At 43.3% G+C, this 22,322-nt stretch overlaps 1 protein-coding gene across 4 annotated transcripts in view; it reads left to right on the top strand.

Moving 5' to 3' along the window:
* LOC106568467 (calpain 3a, (p94)) overlaps positions 1-21,567 on the top strand; it is a 39,539-nt gene extending 17,972 nt beyond the window's left edge. The window contains exons 8-21 of one of the 4 annotated variants that reach the window (XM_045705588.1): positions 621-698; positions 1,734-1,894; positions 3,179-3,348; positions 3,630-3,641; positions 3,845-4,053; positions 7,707-7,743; positions 8,227-8,358; positions 9,389-9,446; positions 10,066-10,139; positions 16,704-16,772; positions 16,907-16,985; positions 17,781-17,897; positions 18,298-18,356; positions 21,479-21,567. In XM_045705588.1, coding sequence (XP_045561544.1) covers positions 621-698; positions 1,734-1,894; positions 3,179-3,348; positions 3,630-3,641; positions 3,845-4,053; positions 7,707-7,743; positions 8,227-8,358; positions 9,389-9,446; positions 10,066-10,139; positions 16,704-16,772; positions 16,907-16,985; positions 17,781-17,897; positions 18,298-18,356; positions 21,479-21,505 — 1,282 coding nt within the window. In that variant the 3' untranslated portion in view covers positions 21,506-21,567. The remainder of the gene's footprint in view (positions 1-620; positions 699-1,733; positions 1,895-3,178; positions 3,349-3,629; positions 3,642-3,844; positions 4,054-7,706; positions 7,744-8,226; positions 8,359-9,388; positions 9,447-10,065; positions 10,140-16,703; positions 16,773-16,906; positions 16,986-17,780; positions 17,898-18,297; positions 18,357-21,478) is intronic. The other 3 variants (XM_045705619.1, XM_014139198.2, XM_014139972.2) reach the window with 3 other exon arrangements.
* The last annotated feature ends 755 nt before the right edge of the window (positions 21,568-22,322 follow it).

Here is a 22,322-nt window from a genome sequence, read left to right as displayed (position 1 = left end):
GTGGTTTCCGATGTCTATGCTAGCATACAATTCCTAATCCATTGCCTCGGTCTTCTAAAACTACGTTTACACAGGTATGCCAATTCTGATCTTTTTTTTCGACTAATTTGTCTTTTGACCAATCACATCAAATCTTTTCATATCAGATTTTTTTCAGAACTGGTCTAATTGGTCAAAAGTCAATTTATCATATTTATAACCTTTATGACATTTATCAAATTTATGATACTTAGCACGTCATGACATTTAGCACATTATGATATTTAGCACATTATGTCATTTAGCACATTATGACATTTAGCACATTATGATATTTAGCACATTATGACATTTAGCACATTATGACATTTAGCACATTATGTCATTTAGCACATTATGACATTTAGCACATTTAGCACATTATGATATTTAGCACATTATGACATTTAGCACATTATGACATTTAATGTAATTACATTACATTATATTACATTACACTATATTATATTACATTAAATTCTGTTACATTACATTACATTACATTATATTATATTACATTATATTATATCATATTCCCATGTCAGAGAAGGTTCATGTATCATATTGTTCAGTTAGGCAGTTGATGATGTTGTCCCCCACAGCTCTAAGGAGTGGGTATCTCTGTCTAAAGGAGAGAAGGACAAGCTCCATCATCAGAGTGCTGAGGACGGTGAGTTCTGGTGAGTATTGTTTCTCTCTTCAACGATGTCATTCTAGCTGTTCTTGACACTACCCATATTACGTGTCCTCACTGAAATAGTCTAGAAAAAAAGGTATATTGTGCCGCTGAACAACATTAAGGCGTACAGACTATTTCAGAGACTGTGAGTTTTCCTTTTCCAGTTTAAATACCTTTTAGAACCCTGCACCAAAATACCTTTGACCACAAACTATCAAGTGGAGCGTGTCAATTGTTGACTCTCCTTGTCTCCCTTCCCCCTTCCTCTCCCTCCCCTCTTCCTCTCCATCCCCCTTTCTCTCCCTCTCCTCTCATCTCCCCTTCTCCCTCCCCCTCTTCCTCTCCATCCCCCCTTTCTCTCCCTCTCCACTCATCTCCCCACTCCCTCCCCCTCTTCCTCTCATCCCCCCTTTCTCTCCCTCTCCACTCATCTCCCCACTCCCTTCCCCTCTCCCTTTCCTCTCATCTCCCCCACTCCCTCTCCTCCCTCTCGCTCTTCCTCTCCTCTGTCTCCCTCTCCCTCTATCTCCCTCTTCCACTCCCTCCCTCCCCCCTCCCCCTCTCCTCTGTCTCCCTATGTCTCCCTGTCCCTTGTCTCCCTCTGGCTCCCTCTTCCACTTCCTCCACCCTCCCCCGCACATCTGTCTCCTTCCCCTCTCCTCTCTCCTCTGTCTCCCTCTCCCTCTCCCTCTCCTCTGTCTCCCTCTCCTCTGTCTCCCTCTTCCACTCCCCCCTCCTCTCTCCTCTGTCTCCCTCTCCCTCCTCTCTCCTCTGTCTCCCTCTTCCACTCCCTACCCCCTCCCCCTCTCCTCTGTCTCCCTCTCCCTCTCCTCTGTCTCCCTCTCCCTCCTCTCTCCTCTGTCTCCCTCTTCCACTCCCTACCCCCTCCCCCTCTCCTCTGTCTCCCTCTCCCTCTCCTCTGTCTCCCTCTCCCTCCTCTCTCCTCTGTCTCCCTCTTCCACTCCCTCCCCCCTCCCCCTCCTCTGTCTCCATCCCCTCTCCTCTGTCTCTCTTTCCCTATCCTGTGTCACCCCAGGATGTCCTTTGAGGACTTCAAGAAGAACTACACTAAGATTGAGATCTGCAACCTGACCCCTGATGCCCTGGAGGACGATAAGATCCACAAGTGGACGGTGTCTGTGAACGAGGGTCGCTGGGTCAGAGGCTGCTCCGCCGGGGGCTGTAGAAACTACCCAGGTAGGAGATGATCCCTGATCTCTAACCCTCTGCAGTAGGGCTCCCGAGTGGCGCAGCGGTCTAACGCATCTCAGTGCAAGAGGCGTCACTGCAGTCCCTGGTTTGAATCCAGGCTGCATCACATCCGGCTGTGATTGGGAGTCTCCATAAGGGCGTTGCACAATTGGCCCAGCGTTATCCGGGTTTGGTCCGGGGTAGGCCGTCATTGTAAATAAGAATTTGTTGTTGTTAACTGACTTGCCTAGTTAAATAAAGGTTAAATAAAGGTTAAATAAAGGTTAAATAAGACAATTAATAAAAAGGTTGATAGAGCTTGTCTGATGCAATGGAATTAATTTTAGGCAACCAATCGCAGCGCTCCAATGGACTGTTGTCGAGTCTGACACCTCGAACAAGCTCACGTTAGAGTTTTCTTTAAAAAAATATAAAAAAAGTTTAAATGGCTAAATAATTGAACAGTGCAGCGGGGGGTACTTGCTACTGGAATTCCTGAAATTCAGAGCCAGTTGGAGTATTTCTTGAATCTGAAATTATACTTTTGTTATATTGTATCCTAGTTCAGCTGGTTAGCTAGCTCTCAGTCTCATTGACCACCAAACGTTGTTTACGCTAGCTAGCTAGCCACTTAATATAAATTGTTTAGCCATGTTATTAATAAAACTCCCGTCTGCTGTCGACATACAAGATACAATTTGAGAGCACTAGTTTTCTCGAAAAAAAGTGGTTGTAGTGTTGACTGCATGCTGACAGTGAATTCAGAGCCATTCAGTGGCTAAACACACTACAAACCTTAATTTTACCTGGTTCCCGTGAAGCCCGTGTAATGACAACATACTTGAGAGTTTCCTGATTAGCAAGATGTAGTCAGTATTTAATTTAATTTTGTATTAAACACAGTTTGAGATTATTGTGTGGGGATTTCACCAGTGGTTAGAAGGGGGAATTGGGTTTCCTGGGGCAATAGCGAAGGGTCAATAGCACTGCAAATCTCCCCCACCCGGCATTACGGCCAGGCTCAATCAAATGTTCCCAAAGTATTTGAAAGAGAACAAATATTATTTGAAGACAGGTCTAATTTACTCATGTATCGGATTGTCCTCATACGGGGCACCATCACGTAGAAAGACAATGTCCATTGAGTAATGCGATGTGTTTGATTCTAAACCCTGCCTCTTATGTTACGTAGTCTATCCACAAGGATTAGGTTCTGCAGATTTAGTTCCGCAAGTTCTGGACTACAGGCTACACATAGTAATGTGTATGTGTTTGGTTTTCTGAACCCAGATACTTTCTGGACCAACCCTCAGTACCGTCTGCGTCTCCTGGAGGAGGATGACGACCCGGAGGACAACGAGGTGGCGTGTTCCTTCGTGATCGCTCTGATGCAAAAGAACAGACGGAAAGAGAGGAAAATGGGAGCCAATCTCTTCACCATCGGATTTGCCATCTACGAGGTGTCCCCCTGTCAGACAAAAAAACCAGATCTTAAACAATTTGTATTATTCTTTAAAAGGGGCAATCTGCAGTTCAAACAACAACAAATCACAATTGATTTAGTTGAAAATTTCTAAAAATGGATGTGCCAGTTGCAGATTTCCCATTGGCCACATATGTTGGCGACACACATTGTATACATGCGACATTCAGTTGTAAACATAGCTGAGTTTTTAGCTGTGTTTTGCTGATCCTGTTTCTGGTGCAAACACAACTCACTCTTCTCTCTGTCTGTCTACAGGTGCCGAAGGAGGTAAAGACAGGAGATGTGGAATGTGTTTGTTTACACATTGTGGTTTAACTATTCTAATTCATTTTTACCGCCATATTTTTTAAACAATGAAAGTTTCTATGGTTAATAGTATGACAACAGTAACTAATTCAACACTTTGCTTTCACACTTTTCATTCCCAATCTTTCTTCTCTTCCCTCCTCTGTCTGTTTGTTTCTGACCAGATGCACGGAAACAAACAACACATGCAGAAGGACTTCTTCCTGTTCAACTCATCCAAGGCTCGCTGCAAGTCCTACATCAACCTGAGGGAGGTGACCCAGCGCTTCCGTCTGAGCCCCGGGGAGTACGTGATCATCCCGTCTACCTACGAGCCTCACCAGGAGGGAGAGTTCATCCTCAGAGTCTTCTCCGAAAAGAGGAACACCTCAGAGTGAGTGAGAGAGCTGGGTGGTGGTGGAGCGCAGAGGGAATATGGGAATATGTCTAGTCCCCCTGGGAAAAGCAATGTAAGGCCATAGTAGAGCGGTTTAGGATTATATTAACAGTATGGCTGCGGGTTGAAACGACCGCAGATAAACGGCCTGTGTACTGCTATTTCCTTTTTAAAGCAATTTCTCAGAAGTTTTTTTTCTGGGATCACGTTGTGTCGTTGTAAAAACAGCGGATCCCGTTGTTTTTAAAGAGTATATCACCTTTCAAAAGTCAATCGCAGTGCACAGGCCGCTTCTCTGCATTTGTTTGAATCCCGGCCCATGTCTCACACTTCCTTGGACACTGGTTAACTATATATAGATTTGCAAATAATAATATATTCCATTTTAGTAACTTAATTACAATCTTAGTAATAGTATGGGATAGGAAATTAGTCTTTGTTATTTCCAGCTTCTCAGGTGTTTTACGTTATCTGGCCCAATGTCTATGATGGGTTAAGCAATGTGGGTGGGTTTGGGTTGTTGTTAGGTTGTGTTGTTGTCAGCTTAGAGTGCCCCTTTTGGGGAGGGGTGCTGGTTGGGGTTATGGGGGGGGTGTTGGGGTCAGACCACCCACGACAAACTATTTTAACGGCAATTTGATTTGTAGAGCTGGAAGGAATCGGCCCCAGTTCGAAGCTGTTATGGAATCTTTTTTAGGACAAGCGACTTCAGATTCCGGCATGTTCCGGTAAACATTTTATTTCAGTATTAAAATAAACATCCTGCTCTGCCTCCAAACATCCCGAAACAACCTTCACCCTAGAATACAAGAGCTCCTAGCTCTGGTGGAAGAGGAGGATCTGAATGTCTGCAACAACTGGAAGAATCTGAAAGAAGCTGGAAGAAGCTGAAAGAAGCTGGAAGAAGCTGAAAGAAGCTAGAAGAAGCTGGATGAATCTGGAAAAACCTGAATTAGAAGCTTCAATCTGAAGAAGCTGAAATATCTGGAAGAAGCTGAAAGATCTAGAAGAAGCCGGAAGAAGCTGAAAGAAGCTGGAAGAAGTTGAAATCTGAATAGCTGTAAAGAGATATGACAAACTAGATTATGGACAGGTTTCCCGGACAAAGATTAAGTCTATTCCTGAAAAGCAACAATCAATAGAGAATCCCCTTCGATTTAAAAAAAAAATCCAGCATTAGGCTTCATCTGTGTCCAGAAAACCAGCCCTATGAGTTTTAAGATAACAAAGTCAGTCTTTTATTTAATCTCAGTGGGAGTCACTGTTTTCATCCATTTTTAAGGAAACATCAGGTAGTACAGTAGGTTATATAATCAAATTGTATAGGAATTGTCTGCCATATCTAGCCTGTGGTGAGAAGTCTGTTGGGCCTAATGCTCCTCCAGAGTAGATATGACCTGAACATGTACTAACCTATTTGCAATATATTCAATTTAAGCCTACTAGAAAGTGTGTGCCCTCAGGCCTGGAGGGAAGCAAAATTCATTCCACTTCCTAAGAATAATAAAGCCCCCTTTACTGGCTCAAATAACCAACCAAATAGCTGACCAATCAAACTGTTACCAACCCTTAGTAAACTTCTGGAAAAAATTGTGTTTGACCAGATACAATGCTATTATACAGTAAACAAATTGCCGACAGATTTTAAGCACGCTTATAGGGAAGGACATTCAACAAGCACACCACTTACACAAATGACTGATGATTGGCTGAGAGAAATTGTTAATTTCATAAAATGATTGTGGGGGCTGTTTTGTTAGACTTCAGTGCGGCTTTTGACATTATCGATCATAGCCTGCTGCTGGAAAAACGTATGTGTTATGGCTTTACACCCCCTGCTATATTGTGGATAAAGAGTTACCTGTCTAACAGAACACAGAGGGTGTTCTTTAATGGAAGCCTCTCCAACATAATCCAGGTAGAATCAGGAATTCCCCAGGGTAGCTCTTTAGGCCCCTTACTTTTTAAAATCTTTACTAATGACCTACCACTGGCTCTGAGTAAAGCCAGAGTGTCTATGTATGCAGATGACTCAACATTATACACATCAGCTACTACAGCGACTGAAATGACTGCAACACTCAACAAAGAGCTGCAGTTAGTTTCAGAATGGGTGGCAAGGAATAAGTTAGTCCTAAATATTTCAAAAACTAAAAGCATTGTATTTGGGACAAATCATTCACTAAACCCTAAACCTCAACTATATCTTGTAATAAATAATGTGGAAATTGAGCAAGTTGAGGAGACTAAACTGCTTGGAGTAACCCTAGATTATAAACTGTCATGGTCAAAACATATTTAAATAACAGTAGCTAAGATGGGAAGCAGTCTGTCCATAATAAACGGCTGCTCTACCTTCTTAAGACCACTATCAACAAGGCAGGTCCTACAGGCCCTAGTTTCTACCTTCTTAACAACACTATCAACAAGGCAGGTCCTACAGGCCCTAGTTTCTACCTTCTTAACAACACTATCAACTAGGCAGGTCCTACAGGTCCTAGTTTAGTCACGCCTAGACTACTGTTCAGTCGTGTGGTCAGGTGCCACAAAGAGGGACTTAGGACAATTGCAATTGGCTCAGAACAGGGCAGCATGGCTGGCCCTTGGATGTACACAGAGAGCTAACATTAATAATATGCATGTCAATCTCTCCTGGCTGAAAGTGGAGGATAGATTGACTTCATCACTACTTGTATTTGTTAAATGTATTTGTTAGAGGTATTTGCACCGAGCTGTCTGTTTAAACGACTAGCGCACCCATGCATACCCCACAAGACATGCCACCAGAGGTCTCTTCACAGTCCCCAAGTCCAGAACAGACTATGGGAGGTGCACAGTACTACATAGAGCCATGACTACATGGAACTCTATTCCACATCAGATAACTGATGCCAGCAGTAAAATTAGATTGAAAAAACAGATTCAAAAAACACCTTATGGAACAGCGGGGACTGTGAAGCAACACAAACATAGGCACAGACTCACACAAGATAACTATAAGCACTATAAGCACATGTACACATGGACTTTGTATTGTAGATATATGGTAGTGAAGTAGGGGCCTGAGGGCACACACTTAGTGTGTTGTGAATTCTGTAATGAATGTAAATTGTATAAACTGCCTTAATTTTTGCCGGACCCCAGGAAGACTAGCTGATGCCTTGGCATAATAAGTACAAATACAAATGTACTGAAACTAAGAGGCCAGAGAGACTGAGGAATGGCACCTCAATTAGACATTTGGCAAAAAGAAAACAAGTTGTCAAACATCTCTCAAAAAATATATGTAACAGCTGGTAAACTAACATATTTCCTTACAGCTCGTTGTGAGGTGGTAGGTGTGTTGTGCAATATTACTGTCATTCAGTTCAATGCTATTGGATAATAGACCATAAGGCTTTAGACCATAAGGCTTTAGACCATAAGGCTTTAGACCACAATATAATTCCATATGATTGATGTTGCAACATTACAATTCCTAACAGTATTCAGAGATGTACTGTATAGACATTTAGGAATAGCTGGAGATGGGACAATAACGTGTAATTAGGATGTTGTAGAGTTTGGTTCTCTGTAAGAACATGTGGTCCAGATGATGTCAACTCTGCTGGTGTCACCATGGTGACTGCTGTTTGTTGGTTTCTAATCAGGGAGATAGAGAACAGGATCGAGGCTGACCATCCAGTGGTGAGTTAGTTCTCTGTCTGTCGTTCTCTCAGCGTCATGTATCTATCTATCTGTCTCACAGTCCACAGCCCAACTTCCTGTCTCTGTCTGTCATTCTGTCAGCGTCATGTATGTATCTGTCTCACAGTCCACAGCCCAACTTCCTGTCTCTGTCAGTCAGTCTTCTCCAGTCTAAATTTTTTTCACCATGGCTTGGATTATGTAATAAATAAACAACAGAATTTTGTATACTTTTTTGTTTCGATTTTTACGACGCCTTTCGAAAGGGAAATTGGCCCGATATTATCTCAATGAGAAATGACATGAAAACGACAGTATTCGTTCTTTTCGGTTTTCATTTTTCAGAAGTGTATCTGCTTCAGACACTTTGCCTCTCTCTCTCTCTCTCTCTCTCTCTCTCTCTCTCTCTCTCTCTCTCTCTCTCTCTCCCTCCCTCCCTCCCTCCCTCTCTCTCTCTCCTCTGTGTCATCTTCTCCTTCTCAGCCGGCCCCAGCCAATGCAGGGGAGGAGAGTGAGGAAGACCAGCAGTTCCGGAGCATCTTTCAGCAGATAGCCGGGGATGTGAGTACGGGGAGTACAGGGAGGCCAGTGAGGCCAGTGAGCGCTTGGGGGAGTGTGAGTATAGTGCTGGGGGTGGGTGGTCAAAACCAATGTGCTCCCAATATAGGGCCGAGATTCAATCCGATCTGCATTAGATCCGCGTTGTAGCGCGCTCGACATGTCTAAGGTCATTTCCGATTGAGCTGACATATGCAGCATTTACCGTGAACGCAATCTCCGCGAACACGGGAAACATTGCCTTTAAAAGCGGTCTGATTGAATCCCGGCCTATATTTCCTATGTCATGCCTACTGTATTTCTGGCATATTACCGTTGTTACCAGACCTGGGTTCAAATACTGTATCTACGCTTCATTTAGCTTGCCTGATGCAATGAAACCAATGAAATTGTCCCAAAAGTGGAAACTGCCACTCCAGGTAGGCTCAATCAACCGATTTTAAAGTAAGTATTATACAAAGGAAAACAAATACTATTTGAACTCAGGTCTGGTTATAAAAATGATTTTGATTAGGTTATTTTATCATGTAAGGATGCTTTCAGACATCAGTAGATTAACTACGGAAGCCCTGAATTATCTTGTTTGAACGACTTAGTGAAAACACCCCCAAAATCATTAGAATATATTTAAAAAGGCACACCTGTTAACTGAAATACATTCCAGGTGACTACTTCATGAAGCTGGTTGAGAGAATGCCAAGAGTGTGCAAAGCTGTCTTCAAGGCAAAGGGCAAAGAATCTCAAATATAAAATATATTTTGATTTGTTTAACACTTTTTTGGTTACTACATGATTCCATATGTGTTATTTCATAGTTTTGATGTCTTCACTATTATTCTACAATGTAGAAAGTAGTAAAAATAAGGAAAAACCCTTGAATGAGTAGGCGTGTTCAAACTTTTGACTGGTTCTGTATATATGTTCAAACGAGATACTGAGTTGTTCAAATTAGATTTGTTTTTCCCCCTTGGGCTTCAGGGCTTCCGTAGATTAACACAAAAAATGAATTCCAGTTTAACATTAAAATGTAAAATTCCCGTCAGATGATCTCCATGTGTCCTTCCTCCCACTGTCTCCTCTCTCACAGGAAATGGAAATAACCGCCAACGAGCTGAAGAATGTCCTCAACAGTATCGTCTCCAAACGTAAGACTAAAACTACAGTTTATTACAGTCTCCTTCTGTATATTCTCTCTCTCTCTCTCTCTCTCTCTCTCTCTCTCTCTCTCTCTCTCTCTCTCTCTCTCTCTCTCTTGTCTCTCTCTCTCTCTCTCTCTCTCTCTCTCACAGATACATATAGAAGTCCTCTATGTCCTGAATCTCTCTCTCTCTCTCTCTCTCTCTCTCTCTCTCTCTCTCTCTCACACACACAGATACATATAGAAGTCTTCCATGTCCTGAATCTCTCTCTCTCTCTCTCTCTCTCTCTGTCTCTGTCTCTGTCTCTCTCTCTCTCTCTCTCTCTCTCTCTCACAGATACATATAGAAGTCTTCCATGTCCTGAATATCTCTCTCTCTCTCTCTCTCTCTCTCTCTCTCTCTCTCTCTCTCTCTCTCTCTCTCTCTCTCACACAGATACATATAGAAGTCTTCTTCTATGTTGGTATTCTCCCATTAATCACCTACAGCATTGTTTCCCAGCCCTCAACTGGGTCCACCTGCGACCACTGATAGTCCACAGTTTTGTTCTAGCCCTGCACACCAGATTAAAATAAGTAATGGTTTGTTGGTCATTTTGTTAATCCTCTCTTTCTCTCTCCAACAGATAAGGACCTAAACACGGAGGGTTTTAGCCTGGAGAGCTGCAGGAGTATGATCTCTCTCATGGACGTATCCTCTGTATCTGTGTTGTCTGTAGATAGAACACAACCTGCAGAGACCCTCCCAGGTCAGGTTGTGTTGTCTGTAGATAGAGACCCTCCCAGGTTGTGTTGTCTGTAGATAGAGATCCTCCCAGGTTGTGTTGTCTGTAGATAGAGACCCTCCCAGGTTGTGTTGTCTGTAGATAGACACCCTCCCAGGTTGTGTTGTCTGTAGATAGAGACACTCCCAGGTTGTGTTGTCTGTAGATAGAGACCCTCCCAGGTCAGGTTGTGTTGTCTGTAGATAGAGATCCTCCCAGGTTGTGTTGTCTGTAGATAGAGACACTCCCAGGTTGTGTTGTCTGTAGATAGAGACCCTCCCAGGTTGTGTTGTCTGTAGATAGAGACCCTCCCAGGTTGTGTTGTCTGTAGATAGAGATCCTCCCAGGTTGTGTTGTCTGTAGATAGAGACCCTCCCAGGTTGTGTTGTCTGTAGATAGACACCCTCCCAGGTTGTGTTGTCTGTAGATAGAGACACTCCCAGGTTGTGTTGTCTGTAGATAGAGACCCTCCCAGGTCAGGTTGTGTTGTCTGTAGACAGAGACCCTCCCAGGTCAGGTTGTGTTGTCTGTAGATAGAGACTCTCCCAGGTTGTGTTGTCTGTAGATAGAGACCCTCCCAGGTTGTGTTGTCTGTAGATAGTGACCCTCCCAGGTTGTGTTGTCTGTAGATAGAGACCCTCCCAGGTTGTGTTGTCTGTAGATAGAGACACTCCCAGGTTGTGTTGTCTGTAGATAGAGACCCTCCCAGGTTGTGTTGTCTGTAGATAGAGACCCTCCCAGGTTGTGTTGTCTGTAGATAGAGATCCTCCCAGGTTGTGTTGTCTGTAGATAGTGACCCTCCCAGGTTGTGTTGTCTGTAGATAGAGACCCTCCCAGGTTGTGTTGTCTGTAGATAGAGACCCTCCCAGGTTGTGTTGTCTGTAGATAGACACCCTCCCAGGTCAGGTTGTGTTGTCTGTAGATAGAGACCCTCCCAGGTCAGGTTGTGTTGTCTGTAGATAGAGACTCTCCCAGGTTGTGTTGTCTGTAGATAGAGACCCTCCCAGGTTGTGTTGTCTGTAGATAGAGACCCTCCCAGATTGTGTTGTCTGTAGATAGACACCCTCCCAGGTCAGGTTGTGTTGTCTGTAGATAGAGATCCTCCCAGGTTGTGTTGTCTGTAGATAGTGACCCTCCCAGGTTGTGTTGTCTGTAGATAGAGACCCTCCCAGGTTGTGTTGTCTGTAGATAGAGACCCTCCCAGGTTGTGTTGTCTGTAGATAGAGACCCTCCCAGGTTGTGTTGTCTGTAGATAGAGACACTCCCAGGTTGTGTTGTCTGTAGATAGAGACCCTCCCAGATTGTGTTGTCTGTAGATAGAGACCCTCCCAGGTCAGGTTGTGTTGTCTGTAGATAGAGACCCTCCCAGGTTGTGTTGTCTGTAGATAGAGATCCTCCCAGGTCAGGTTGTGTTGTCTGTAGATAGAGACCCTCCCAGGTTGTGTTGTCTGTAGATAGAGACCCTCCCAGGTTGTGTTGTCTGTAGATAGAGACCCTCCCAGGTTGTGTTGTCTGTAGATAGAGACCCTCCCAGGTCAGGTTGTGTTGTCTGTAGATAGACACCCTCCCAGGTCAGGTTGTGTTGTCTGTAGACAGAGCCCCTCCCAGGCTCGTCAGGACACCAATATCTTTCACAATTTTGTTGTAGCCCTGAACTAGCTCACCTAATTCCAGTGGTGTAAAGTACTTAAGTAAAAATACTTTAAAGTACTACTTAAGTCGTTTTTGGGGATTTCTGAACTTTACTATTTATATTTTTGACAACTTTTACGTTTACTTCACTACATTCCTAAAGAAAATGATGTACTTTTTACTCCTTGCATTTTCCCTGACACCCAAAAGTACTCATTATATTTTGAATGCTTAGCAGGACAGGAAATGGTCCAATTCACACACATTGTACTTTTTGATACTTAAAGATATTTTAGCAATTACATTTACTTTTTGATACTTAAGTATATTTTAAACCAAATACTTTTACTCAAATAGTATTTTACTAGGTGACTTCCACTTTTACTTGAGTCATTTTCTATTAATAACAAATCTTTACTTTCACTCAAGTATGACAGTTGGGTACTTTTTTCCACCACTGCCTAATTTACTTAGTCAAGGTATGATGATTAGCTGGCAATATATAATAAGCCATTTAGCAGACTCCTTGATCCAAAGGGTGTTACAGAAAATAACTAATGTATTAACCAGGGTTCGTGAGCTAAGGGAGTGTAGAAACAGGTTAATCTGAGCTAAGGGAGTGTAGAAACAGGTTAATCTGAGCTAAGGGAGTGTAGAAACAGGTTAATCTGAGCTAAGGGAGTATAGAAACAGGTTAATCTGAGCTAAGGGAGTGTAGAAACAGGTTAATCTGAGCTAAGGGAGTGTAGAAACAGGTTAATCTGAGCTAAGGGAGTATAGAAACAGGTTAATCTGAGCTAAGGGAGTGTAGAAACAGGTTAATCTGAGCTAAGGGAGTGTAGAAACAGGTTAATCTGAGCTAAGGGAGTATAGAAACAGGTTAATCTGAGCTAAGGGAGTGTAGAAACAGGTTAATCTGAGCTAAGGGAGTATAGAAACAGGTTAATATGAGTTAAGGGAGTATAGAAACAGCTTAATATGAGTTAAGGGAGTGTAGAAACAGGTTAATCTGAGCTAAGGGAGTGTAGAAACAGGTTAATCTGAGCTAAGGGAGTGTAGAAACAGGTTAATCTGAGCTAAGGGAGTGTAGAAACAGGTTAATCTGAGCTAAGGGAGTATAGAAACAGGTTAATCTGAGTTTAGGGAGTGTAGAAACAGGTTAATCTGAGCTAAGGGAGTGTAGAAACAGGTTAATCTGAGCTAAGGGAGTATAGAAACAGGTTAATCTGAGTTTAGGGAGTGTAGAAACAGGTTAATCTGAGCTAAGGGAGTGTAGAAACAGGTTAATCTGAGCTAAGGGAGTATAGAAACAGGTTAATCTGAGTTTAGGGAGTGTAGAAACAGGTTAATCTGAGCTAAGGGAGTGTAGAAACAGGTTAATCTGAGCTAAGGGAGTGTAGAAACAGGTTAATCTGAGCTAAGGGAGTGTCGTAACGTTGTATTGATTTAATGTGACGACTGCTGCTCGTCGAATGATTAACGATTTATAACTACGTGTTTAAATGAATCAGGTAATTATTAACTCATTAACCGGGGGGCACCATGGAAAAATTGGTTTTATTGAGTTTATTTCCCAAATTAACTCAAAGAATATCAGAATATCGATTTTACAACAGTCGCTAATCAATCAATATCCTCTACAGTCTCATTTGGAATGTCGCATAATCCGGGAATCTGCACAAACCCGAGTCCCACCAATGAGTCCGTACCACACCAATTGAGTTGATTATTTATTTGCTAACAAGCTAAAATGATAATATAAGATACACAAATACAGAGTCTAGGTGTCACGGTTGTCGTAAGGAGAAGTGGACCAAAGTGCAGTGTGTGTGTCGTTCCACATTTGATTTATACTGTGAAACTATGCGATACATAAACTAAAGAACGAAAAAACAACAAACCGTGACGCAGAGTTGAAACATACACTGACTCAAAAACAATCTCCCACAAACACAGGTGGGAAAAACCCCTACTTAAGTATGATCTCCAATTAGAGACAACGAGGACCAGCTGCCTCTAATTGGAGATCATCCCAAACAAAACCCCAACATAGAAATACAAAACTAGAACATGACAACATAGAAAAACTAAACTAGAAAACCCCCGTCACGCCCTGACCTACTCTACTATAGAAAAATAACAGCTTTCTATGGTCAGGACATGACACTAGGCTATTGATTAGAATTTAATACAACGAAACAGGTCCCTAGTGGGCCAACACAATATGACAGGTGTTACAGAAAATGGGGATTTAAAAGAGAGAGAGAGAAAGAGGGAAAAGCACACCTGGGTACATTTGTAAACTAGGCCTAACCTTGCCCCGGACTGCCGTCTCTTATGGGTCAGAATATAATGATGTAATTACGTGTCGAAGGTCTCCGACGGGGTGTCTCTTCGTGGACGAGTTTCTGCTTCTCTGATGGCGCTCTTCTCTGGTTACAGGGTGTAACTCTCTGGTTGTCCTCATGATGTCAGCGTCCTTTTGGCTTAGTGGTCTGTTTCCTCGCCCTTGTTCCGTAAGGGGTCTTTTGAGAACAGCCAGCGCTGTAGCTCAGGGCTCACAGCGTTACGTTAAACGGACGTTAAACGGGTGTCCTGACTCCCTGTCGTCACTAAAGATCACATTGCACTTATCGTAAGAGTAGGGGTGTTAACCCCGGTGTCCTGGATAAATTCCCTATCTGGCCCTCAGACCATCACGGCCACCTAATCATCCCCAGCTTCCAATTGGTTCATTCATCCCCCCCTCCTCTCCCCTGTAACTATTCCCCAGGTCGTTGCTGTAAATGAAAACGTGTTCTCAGTCAACTTACTGGTAAAATAACGGTAAAATAAAACATTTAAAAAACAACAACGTAGGAATGAAAGCAGTGTAGACACACAATTCGATGGAGAGTGGTGACCGTGTGGTCCTGCTTGAATTCCCCCTTTTAGACGCAGCTACTCATCCGTAGCATAGATAGATAAAATGTCCCTTTGTCTTCGTGTTGCGTTTTGAGGTTGCTGACCACTCAGACCTTGGCTGCAGCTCAGGGTCACTTAGTCTGATATGTTAATTCTTAACTCATATGTTTTATACCCTCGGGTCAGAAATGGGCGTTTCCGCCTTCAGGGCAATTCTCTGGGCGTAACAAGTTACGAGGCTAGTTACGAGGCTGGAGGTCTGGATGTAACTAGTTACGAGGCTGGAGGTCTGGGTTTAACTAGTTATGAGGCTGGAGGTCTGGGTTTAACTAGTTACGAGGCAGGAGGTCTGGGTTTAACTAGTTAAGAGGCTGGAGGTCTGGGTTTAACTAGTTATGAGGCTGGAGGTCTGGATTTAACTAGTTAAGAGGCTGGGAGGTCTGGGTTTAACTAGTTAAGAGGCTGGAGGTCTGGGTTTAACTAGTTATGAGGCTGGAGGTCTGGATTTAACTAGTTAAGAGGCTGGGAGGTCTGGGTTTAACTAGTTAAGAGGCTGGAGGTCTGGGTTTAACTAGTTATGAGGCTGGAGGTCTGGATTTAACTAGTTAAGAGGCTGGAGGTCTGGATTTAACTAGTTAAGAGGCTGGAGGTCTGGATTTAACTAGTTAAGAGGCTGGAGGTCTGGATTTAACTAGTTACGAGGCTGGAGGTCTGGGTTTAACTAGTTAGGAGGCTGGAGGTCTGGGTTTAACTAGTTAGGAGGCTGGAGGTCTGGGTTTAACTAGTTACGAGGCCGGAGGTCTGGATTTAACTAGTTAAGAGGCTGGAGGTCTGGATTTAACTAGTTAAGAGGCTGGAGGTCTGGATTTAACTAGTTATGAGGCCGGGAGGTCTGGATTTAACTAGTTAAGAGGCCGGAGGTCTGGATTTAACTAGTTACGAGGCTGGGAGGTCTGGATTTAACTAGTTAAGAGGCTGGAGGTCTGGATTTAACTAGTTAAGAGGCTGGAGGTCTGGATTTAACTAGTTACGAGGCTGGAGGTCTGGGTTTAACTAGTTAAGAGGCTAGTTAAGAGGCTGGAGGTCTGGATTTAACTAGTTATGAGGCTGGAGGTCTGGATTTAACTAGTTACGAGGCAGGAGGTCTGGATTTAACTAGTTATGAGGCTGGAGGTCTGGATTTAACTAGTTAAGAGGCTGGAGGTCTGGATTTAACTAGTTAAGAGGCTGGAGGTCTGGATTTAACCAGTTATGAGGCTGGAGGTCTGGGTTTAACTAGTTACTGGAGGTCTGGATTTAACTAGTTAAGAGGCTGGAGGTCTGGGTTTAACTAGTTATGAGGGAGGTCTGGATTTAACTAGTTATGAGGCTGGAGGTCTGGATTTTACTCAGATCCAATTTAGACAAATAACTTCACATTTCATCTTTACCAAAACATTCTCTTTGATCTGGACATTTTCTACACAACGTACAATGTATAAACATCAAGCACATATTAGGAAAACTCTTTAAAGTTACAATGTTTTCGTTATAACGTTGTCCTTTAACTTTTAATAACATAACAAAAAACGACATTAATTTTCATATTTCATCTATCGTCAGTACCACCATTGCGGCTGACAAAACCCCTTGTCCCAAAGTCCATTTATTGCATTTTAATGTTCTGAGGCCGATTCTCCATAATGAGAGGACAAAGGAATTTTGTCTGCTGCCTTAGTTTTACAATGGGCGTGAGGTGTCATAAACCTCACATATACCTCTCCATCTCTTCCCCTCTGCTGGGTGTGAGAGATCTCTCTGTAGGATTGCGGTCCACGGTAACCTGACCCGAACAGGCCAGTCATGGCAGGAGTGTAGAAACAGCTTTTTTTTTTTTTTCTAAGCTAAGTGACTGTTTGTTGAAATGGTTGATTTTGAGTTCCCATGTGTCGCCCGTCATTGTTGTCTTAACTGCAGCTGTCTAGATGGACGGGACTGGCAGACTCAACCTGCAGGAGTTCAGACATCTCTGGAACAAGATCAAGCAGTGGCAGGTGACAATGCTGTTCTTCTACCTCTTAAGAATGTTAGGTTTTCCCCTTTATCTCTCACTCCTTTTATTTAAACTCCCAAATGTCACCGTAGACATAGTCAGATGTATAGATTTACATCCGCTCTGTTTCTTTAGGGAATCTTCCAACAGTATAACTCGGATCAGGCTGGTAGCATCAACAGCTACGAGATGAGAAATGCTGTCAACGATGCAGGTAAGAGCATCTTTAGTTGTGTTTACCAGGTTTATTAAATAGAATAAAATTGTCAGGTGGATTGGATCCCCGTCTCAGCAACTACAAGGAGATGGAAAGATGTGTTGTTTTGTTTTAAAATGTGCTGTGGCCATGGTAACTGAACACTCCACAGCCTAATGTGTCTCTCCAATATCGCCCATCTCTAACGGTCTTTTGACTGTTCAGTTATGTCTCTCCAATATCTCCTATCTCTAATGGTCTTTTGACTGTTCAGTTATGTGTCTTATGTCCGATATCGCCCATCTCTAACGGTCTTTTGACTGTTCAGTTATGTCTCTCCAATATCTCCTATCTCTAACGGTCTTTTGACTGTTCAGTTATGTCTCTTCAATATCTCCCATCTGTAAAGGTATTCTGACTGTTCAGTTATGTGTCTTATGTCTAATATCGCCCATCTCTAACGGTCTTTTGACTGTTCAGTTATGTCTCTCCAATATCTCCCATCTGTAAAGGTATTCTGACTGTTCAGTTATGTGTCTTATGTCTAATATCGCCCATCTCTAACGGTCTTTTGACTGTTCAGTTATGTCTCTCCAATATCTCCCATCTGTAAAGGTATTCTGACTGTTCAGTTATGTGTCTTATGTCTAATATCGCCCATCTCTAACGGTCTTTTGACTGTTCAGTTATGTCTCTCCAATATCTCCCATCTGTAAAGGTATTCTGACTGTTCAGTTATGTGTCTTATGTCTAATATCGCCCATCTCTAACGGTCTTGTCACTGTTCAGTTATGTGTCTTATGTCCCGTTCAGGCTTCCGTCTCAACAATCAGCTCTATGACATCATCACCATGCGTTACGCCAACGAGGGCATGAACATCGACTTTGACAGCTTCATCAGCTGTCTGGTCCGGCTCGAAGCCATGTTCAGTAAGTCAAACACAAACACCTCACCTCATCGCTGTATTACACTGGTCCCAGATCTGTTTGTGCTGTCTAGTCCACTCCTGGCCATTGGCATGCAGGTCTGGTTACTGTACACGGTGATGTAAAAAAGGGCTTTATATTTGAGTTGGTTTGATTTATTTGACATTTAAAAACACAACTCATCCACACATGTATTTAAAACACATTTAAAAACACAACTCAGCCACACATGTATTTAAAACACAACTCAACCAGACATGTACACAACACATTCAAAGTAAATGTGGATAACACAACCAAAAGTAAAAAAAATTTAAAAAAAATATGTATTTCCATTTTGGTTCTCTTAATTATCTAAATCTTTGATTTATTAATTGATTCATTACATGGGGTTTGTTTACAGGGGCATTCCAGGCCTTCGACCAGGATGGAGACGGTACGATCAGACTCAGTGTCTTGGAGGTAAGGATATGAACATAATGAGTAATAACATGTTATTACTACCGGCCTTTGGGCCTGTGTCAACTAAAGATGTTGTTATTGCCCATTGCTTTCAATGGTGCGCTCACGTTCAGCTCGCAGCCTATCCGTAACGGAGCGTTTCGCTGGTGGGTGGGGAGGGGGGAGTACAGGAGTACCCTGTCGACACAGCCCCTTTACTGCATAGGTATAAAAGGACAACAACCGTGTGACCAACCTAACTGACACTACCTATCTATGTTGTGTTACCAAATTCAGCGGTTCTCAAACTTTTTTGGGGGTTCGGGGACCCCTTTCGTGATAGCAAATTCATAACCAGAACACAACTCAAGGGAGATTTAAAAAAAAAAAGCTGTTTTAACTATGATTTCGGCAGTGCATGACCGGACGAACCAAGTCTCGGGCGCTGGGAAGGAACATTTTAAAGGCCCGCCTCTTGGCAATCTGAGAGAAGTTTTCTACACATTTTGTCATGAGGCCGAGATAAAACTTTACGGTTTCAAAGCTTAAATTACATTTATGTTTGAGTAAATACATGTTGGGGAAATACAATAAGTATTGAGTTAAACAATGTATAATTGGTGGAGTACTGTGGATACCAATATCCCTGTGAGTCTCCCAGGCCCATGTTGCCCAGGGTTAAGAATTGACATTGTTGATTACAAAAATATTACATTGAACACTGAACAAAAATATAAATGCAAAATGAAAAGTGTTGGTCCCATGTTTCATGAGCGGAAGTAAAAGATCCCAGAAATTATGAACAAAGCTTATTTATCTCAAATTTTGTGCAAACATTTGTTTACATCCCTGTTAGTGAGCATTTCTCCTTTGCCAAGATAATCCATCCACCTGACAGGTGTGGCATATCAAGAAGCTGATTAAACAGCATGAACATTACACAGGTGCACCTTGTGCTGTGAAAGGCCACTCAAAAATGTGCAGTTTTGTCACACAACGCAATGCCAGAGATGTCTCTGTTGCCAGAGAATGGAATGTTCATTTCTCTACCATAAGCCGCCTCCAACGTTGTTTTAGAGAATTTGGCAGCCCAAACATCCTCACAACAGCAGACCACGTGTAACCACGTCAGCCCAGGACCTCGACATCTGGCTTCTTCACCTGCGGGATCTGAGACCAGCCACCCGGACAGCTGATGAAACTGCGGATTTACACAACTAAAGAATTTCTACACAAACTGTAAGAAACCGTCTCAGGAAAGCTCATCTGCGTGCTTGTTGTCCTCACCAGGGTCTCGACCTGACTGCAGTTTGGAGTCGTAACCGACTTAAATGGGCAAGTGCTCACCTTCGATGGCCACTGGCATGCTCGAGAAGTGTGCTTTTATGGTATTGCCAGGCATAAGCTACGAAAAACGAGCACAATTGCGTTTCATCAATGGCAATTTGAACGCACAGAGATCCCGTGATGAGATCCTGAGGCCCGTTGTCGTGCCGTTCATCCGCCGCCATCACCTCATGTTTCAGCATGATAATGCACAGCCCCCATGTCAACAAGGATCTGCACACAATTCCTGGAAGCTGAACATGTCCCAGTTCTTCCATGGCCTGCATACTCTCCAGACATGTCAAATTGCCATTGATAAAATGCAATTGTGTTTGTTGACCGTAGCTTATTGCCTGCCCCATACCATAACCCCACCATCACCATGGGGACACTCTGTTCACAACGGTGACATCAGCAAACCACTCGCCCACACAACGCCATACATACTGTTGGCCTTCTGCCCGGTACAGTTTGAAACCGGGATTCATCCGTGAAGAGCACACTTCTCCAGCGTGCCAGTGGCCATCGAAGGTGGAACATTTACCATATTGATGTTGGTTACGATGCCGAACTGCAGTCAGGTCAAGAACAGTTTGTGCAGAAATTCATCGGTTATAGGAAACCCACAGTTTCATCAGCTGTCCGGATGGCTGGTCTCAAATGATGAAGAAGATGGATGTGGAGGTCCTGGGCTGGCGTGGTTACACATGGTCTGCTGTTGTGAGGCCGGTTGGTCTGCCAAATTCTAATAAAACGACGTTGGAGGCGGCTTATGGTAGAAATTAACATTAAATTATCTGGCAACAGCTCTGGTGGACATTCCTGCAGTCAGCATGCCAATTGCACGCTATCCTCAAAACTTGTTGCATCGTGTTGTGACAAAACTGCACATTTTAGAGTGGCCTTTTATTGTCCCCCAGCACAAGGTGCACCTGTGTAATGATCATGCTGTTTAATCAGCTTCTTGATATGCCACACCTGTCAGGTGGATGGATTATCTTGGCAAAGGAGAAATGCTCACTAACAGGGATGTAAACACATTTGTGCACAAAATTGTAGAGAAATAAGCTTTTTTGTGAGTATGGAACATTTCTGCAATCTTTCATTTCAGCTCATGTTCCGTTGTATATTTTTGTTCAGTGCATATAGAGAGAGATCTGATTTGTTCAGTGCATATAGAGAGATCTGATTTGTTCAGTGTATATAGAGAGAACTGATAATACTCCTCTGTCTCTCCTCTATGTCCTAACTGATAATACTCCTCTGTCTCTCCTCTATGTCCTAACTGATAAAACTCCTCTATGTCTCTCCTCTATGTCCTAACTGATAATACTCCTCTATGTCTCTCCTCTATGTCTCTCCTCTATGTCTCTCCTCTATGTCCTAACTGATAATACTCCTCTATGTCTCTCCTCTATGTCCTAACTGATAATACTCCTCTATGTCTCTCCTCTATGTCTCTCCTCTATGTCCTAACTGATAATACTCCTCTATGTCTCTCCTCTATGTCTCTCCTCTATGTCTCTCCTCTATGTCCTAACTGATAATACCCCTCTATGTCTCTCCTCTATGTCCTAACTGATAATACTCCTCTATGTCTCTCCTCTATGTCCTAACTGATAATACTCCTCTATGTCTCTCCTCTATGTCTCTCCTCTATGTCCTAACTGATAATACTCCTCTATGTCTCTCCTCTATGTCTCTCCTCTATGTCTCTCCTCTATGTCCTAACTGATAATACCCCTCTATGTCTCTCCTCTATGTCCTAACTGATAATACTCCTCTATGTCTCTCCTCTGTCTCTCCTCTATGTCCAGTGGCTCCAGTTGACCATGTACGCCTAGATTTCCAGAAAGGTCTTCTCAGCCGGTCGGCCTCTCAGGTGACACCCACCCAACGTGAAGAACAGAGGCGAACTACCAGCATTTACCTCAGTCGTGACCGTGCCAGACCGAAGAGCTAACCCTGCCAGTACCACATCCACCACCTTCTTCCTGTTCACCTCACGTCAACCCTCAGTCCTCACAATAGACTGCTACTTACCAGTCCATACTACTCCATCACATCCTTCTCCATCTCTCTCTCTCTCTGATCTACTCCTTCCCCATCTCTCTCTCCCTCTAACCTACTCCTTCTCCATCTCTCTCTCCCTCTAACTTTCTCCTACCCTCTCTCTCTCCCTCTAACCTTCTCCCCCTCTCTCTCCCTCTAACCTTCTCCCCCTCTTTCTCCCTCTAACCTTCTCCTTCCCTCTCTCTCTCCCTCTAACCTTCTCCCCCTCTTTCTCCCTCTAACCTTCTCCTTCCCTCTCTCTCCCTCTAACCTTCTCCTTCCCTCTCTCTCTCCCTCTAACCTTCTCCTTCCCTCTCTCTCTCCCTCTAAACTTCTCCTTCGCTCTCTCCCTCTAAACTTCTCCTTCGCTCTCTCCCTCTAACCTTCTCCTTCCCTCTCTCTCCCTCTAACCTTCTCCTTCCCTCTCTCTCCCTCTAACCTTCTCCTTCCCTCTCTCTCTCCCTCTAACCTTCTCCTTCCCTCTCTCTCCCTCTAACCTTCTCCTTCCCTCTCTCTCCCTCTAACCTTCTCCTTCCCTCTCTCTCCCCCTCTAACCTTCCCTCTCTCTCTCCCTCTAACCTTCTCCCCCTCTCTCTCCCTCTAACCTTC

The sequence above is a fragment of the Salmo salar genome, chromosome ssa01 (assembly GCF_905237065.1).
Source record: "Salmo salar chromosome ssa01, Ssal_v3.1, whole genome shotgun sequence".
In the NCBI taxonomy this organism is placed as follows: Eukaryota; Metazoa; Chordata; class Actinopteri; order Salmoniformes; family Salmonidae; genus Salmo; species Salmo salar.
Note: the sequence above shows the minus strand (reverse complement) of the source record. Positions and strands in the feature narration are given on the sequence as shown.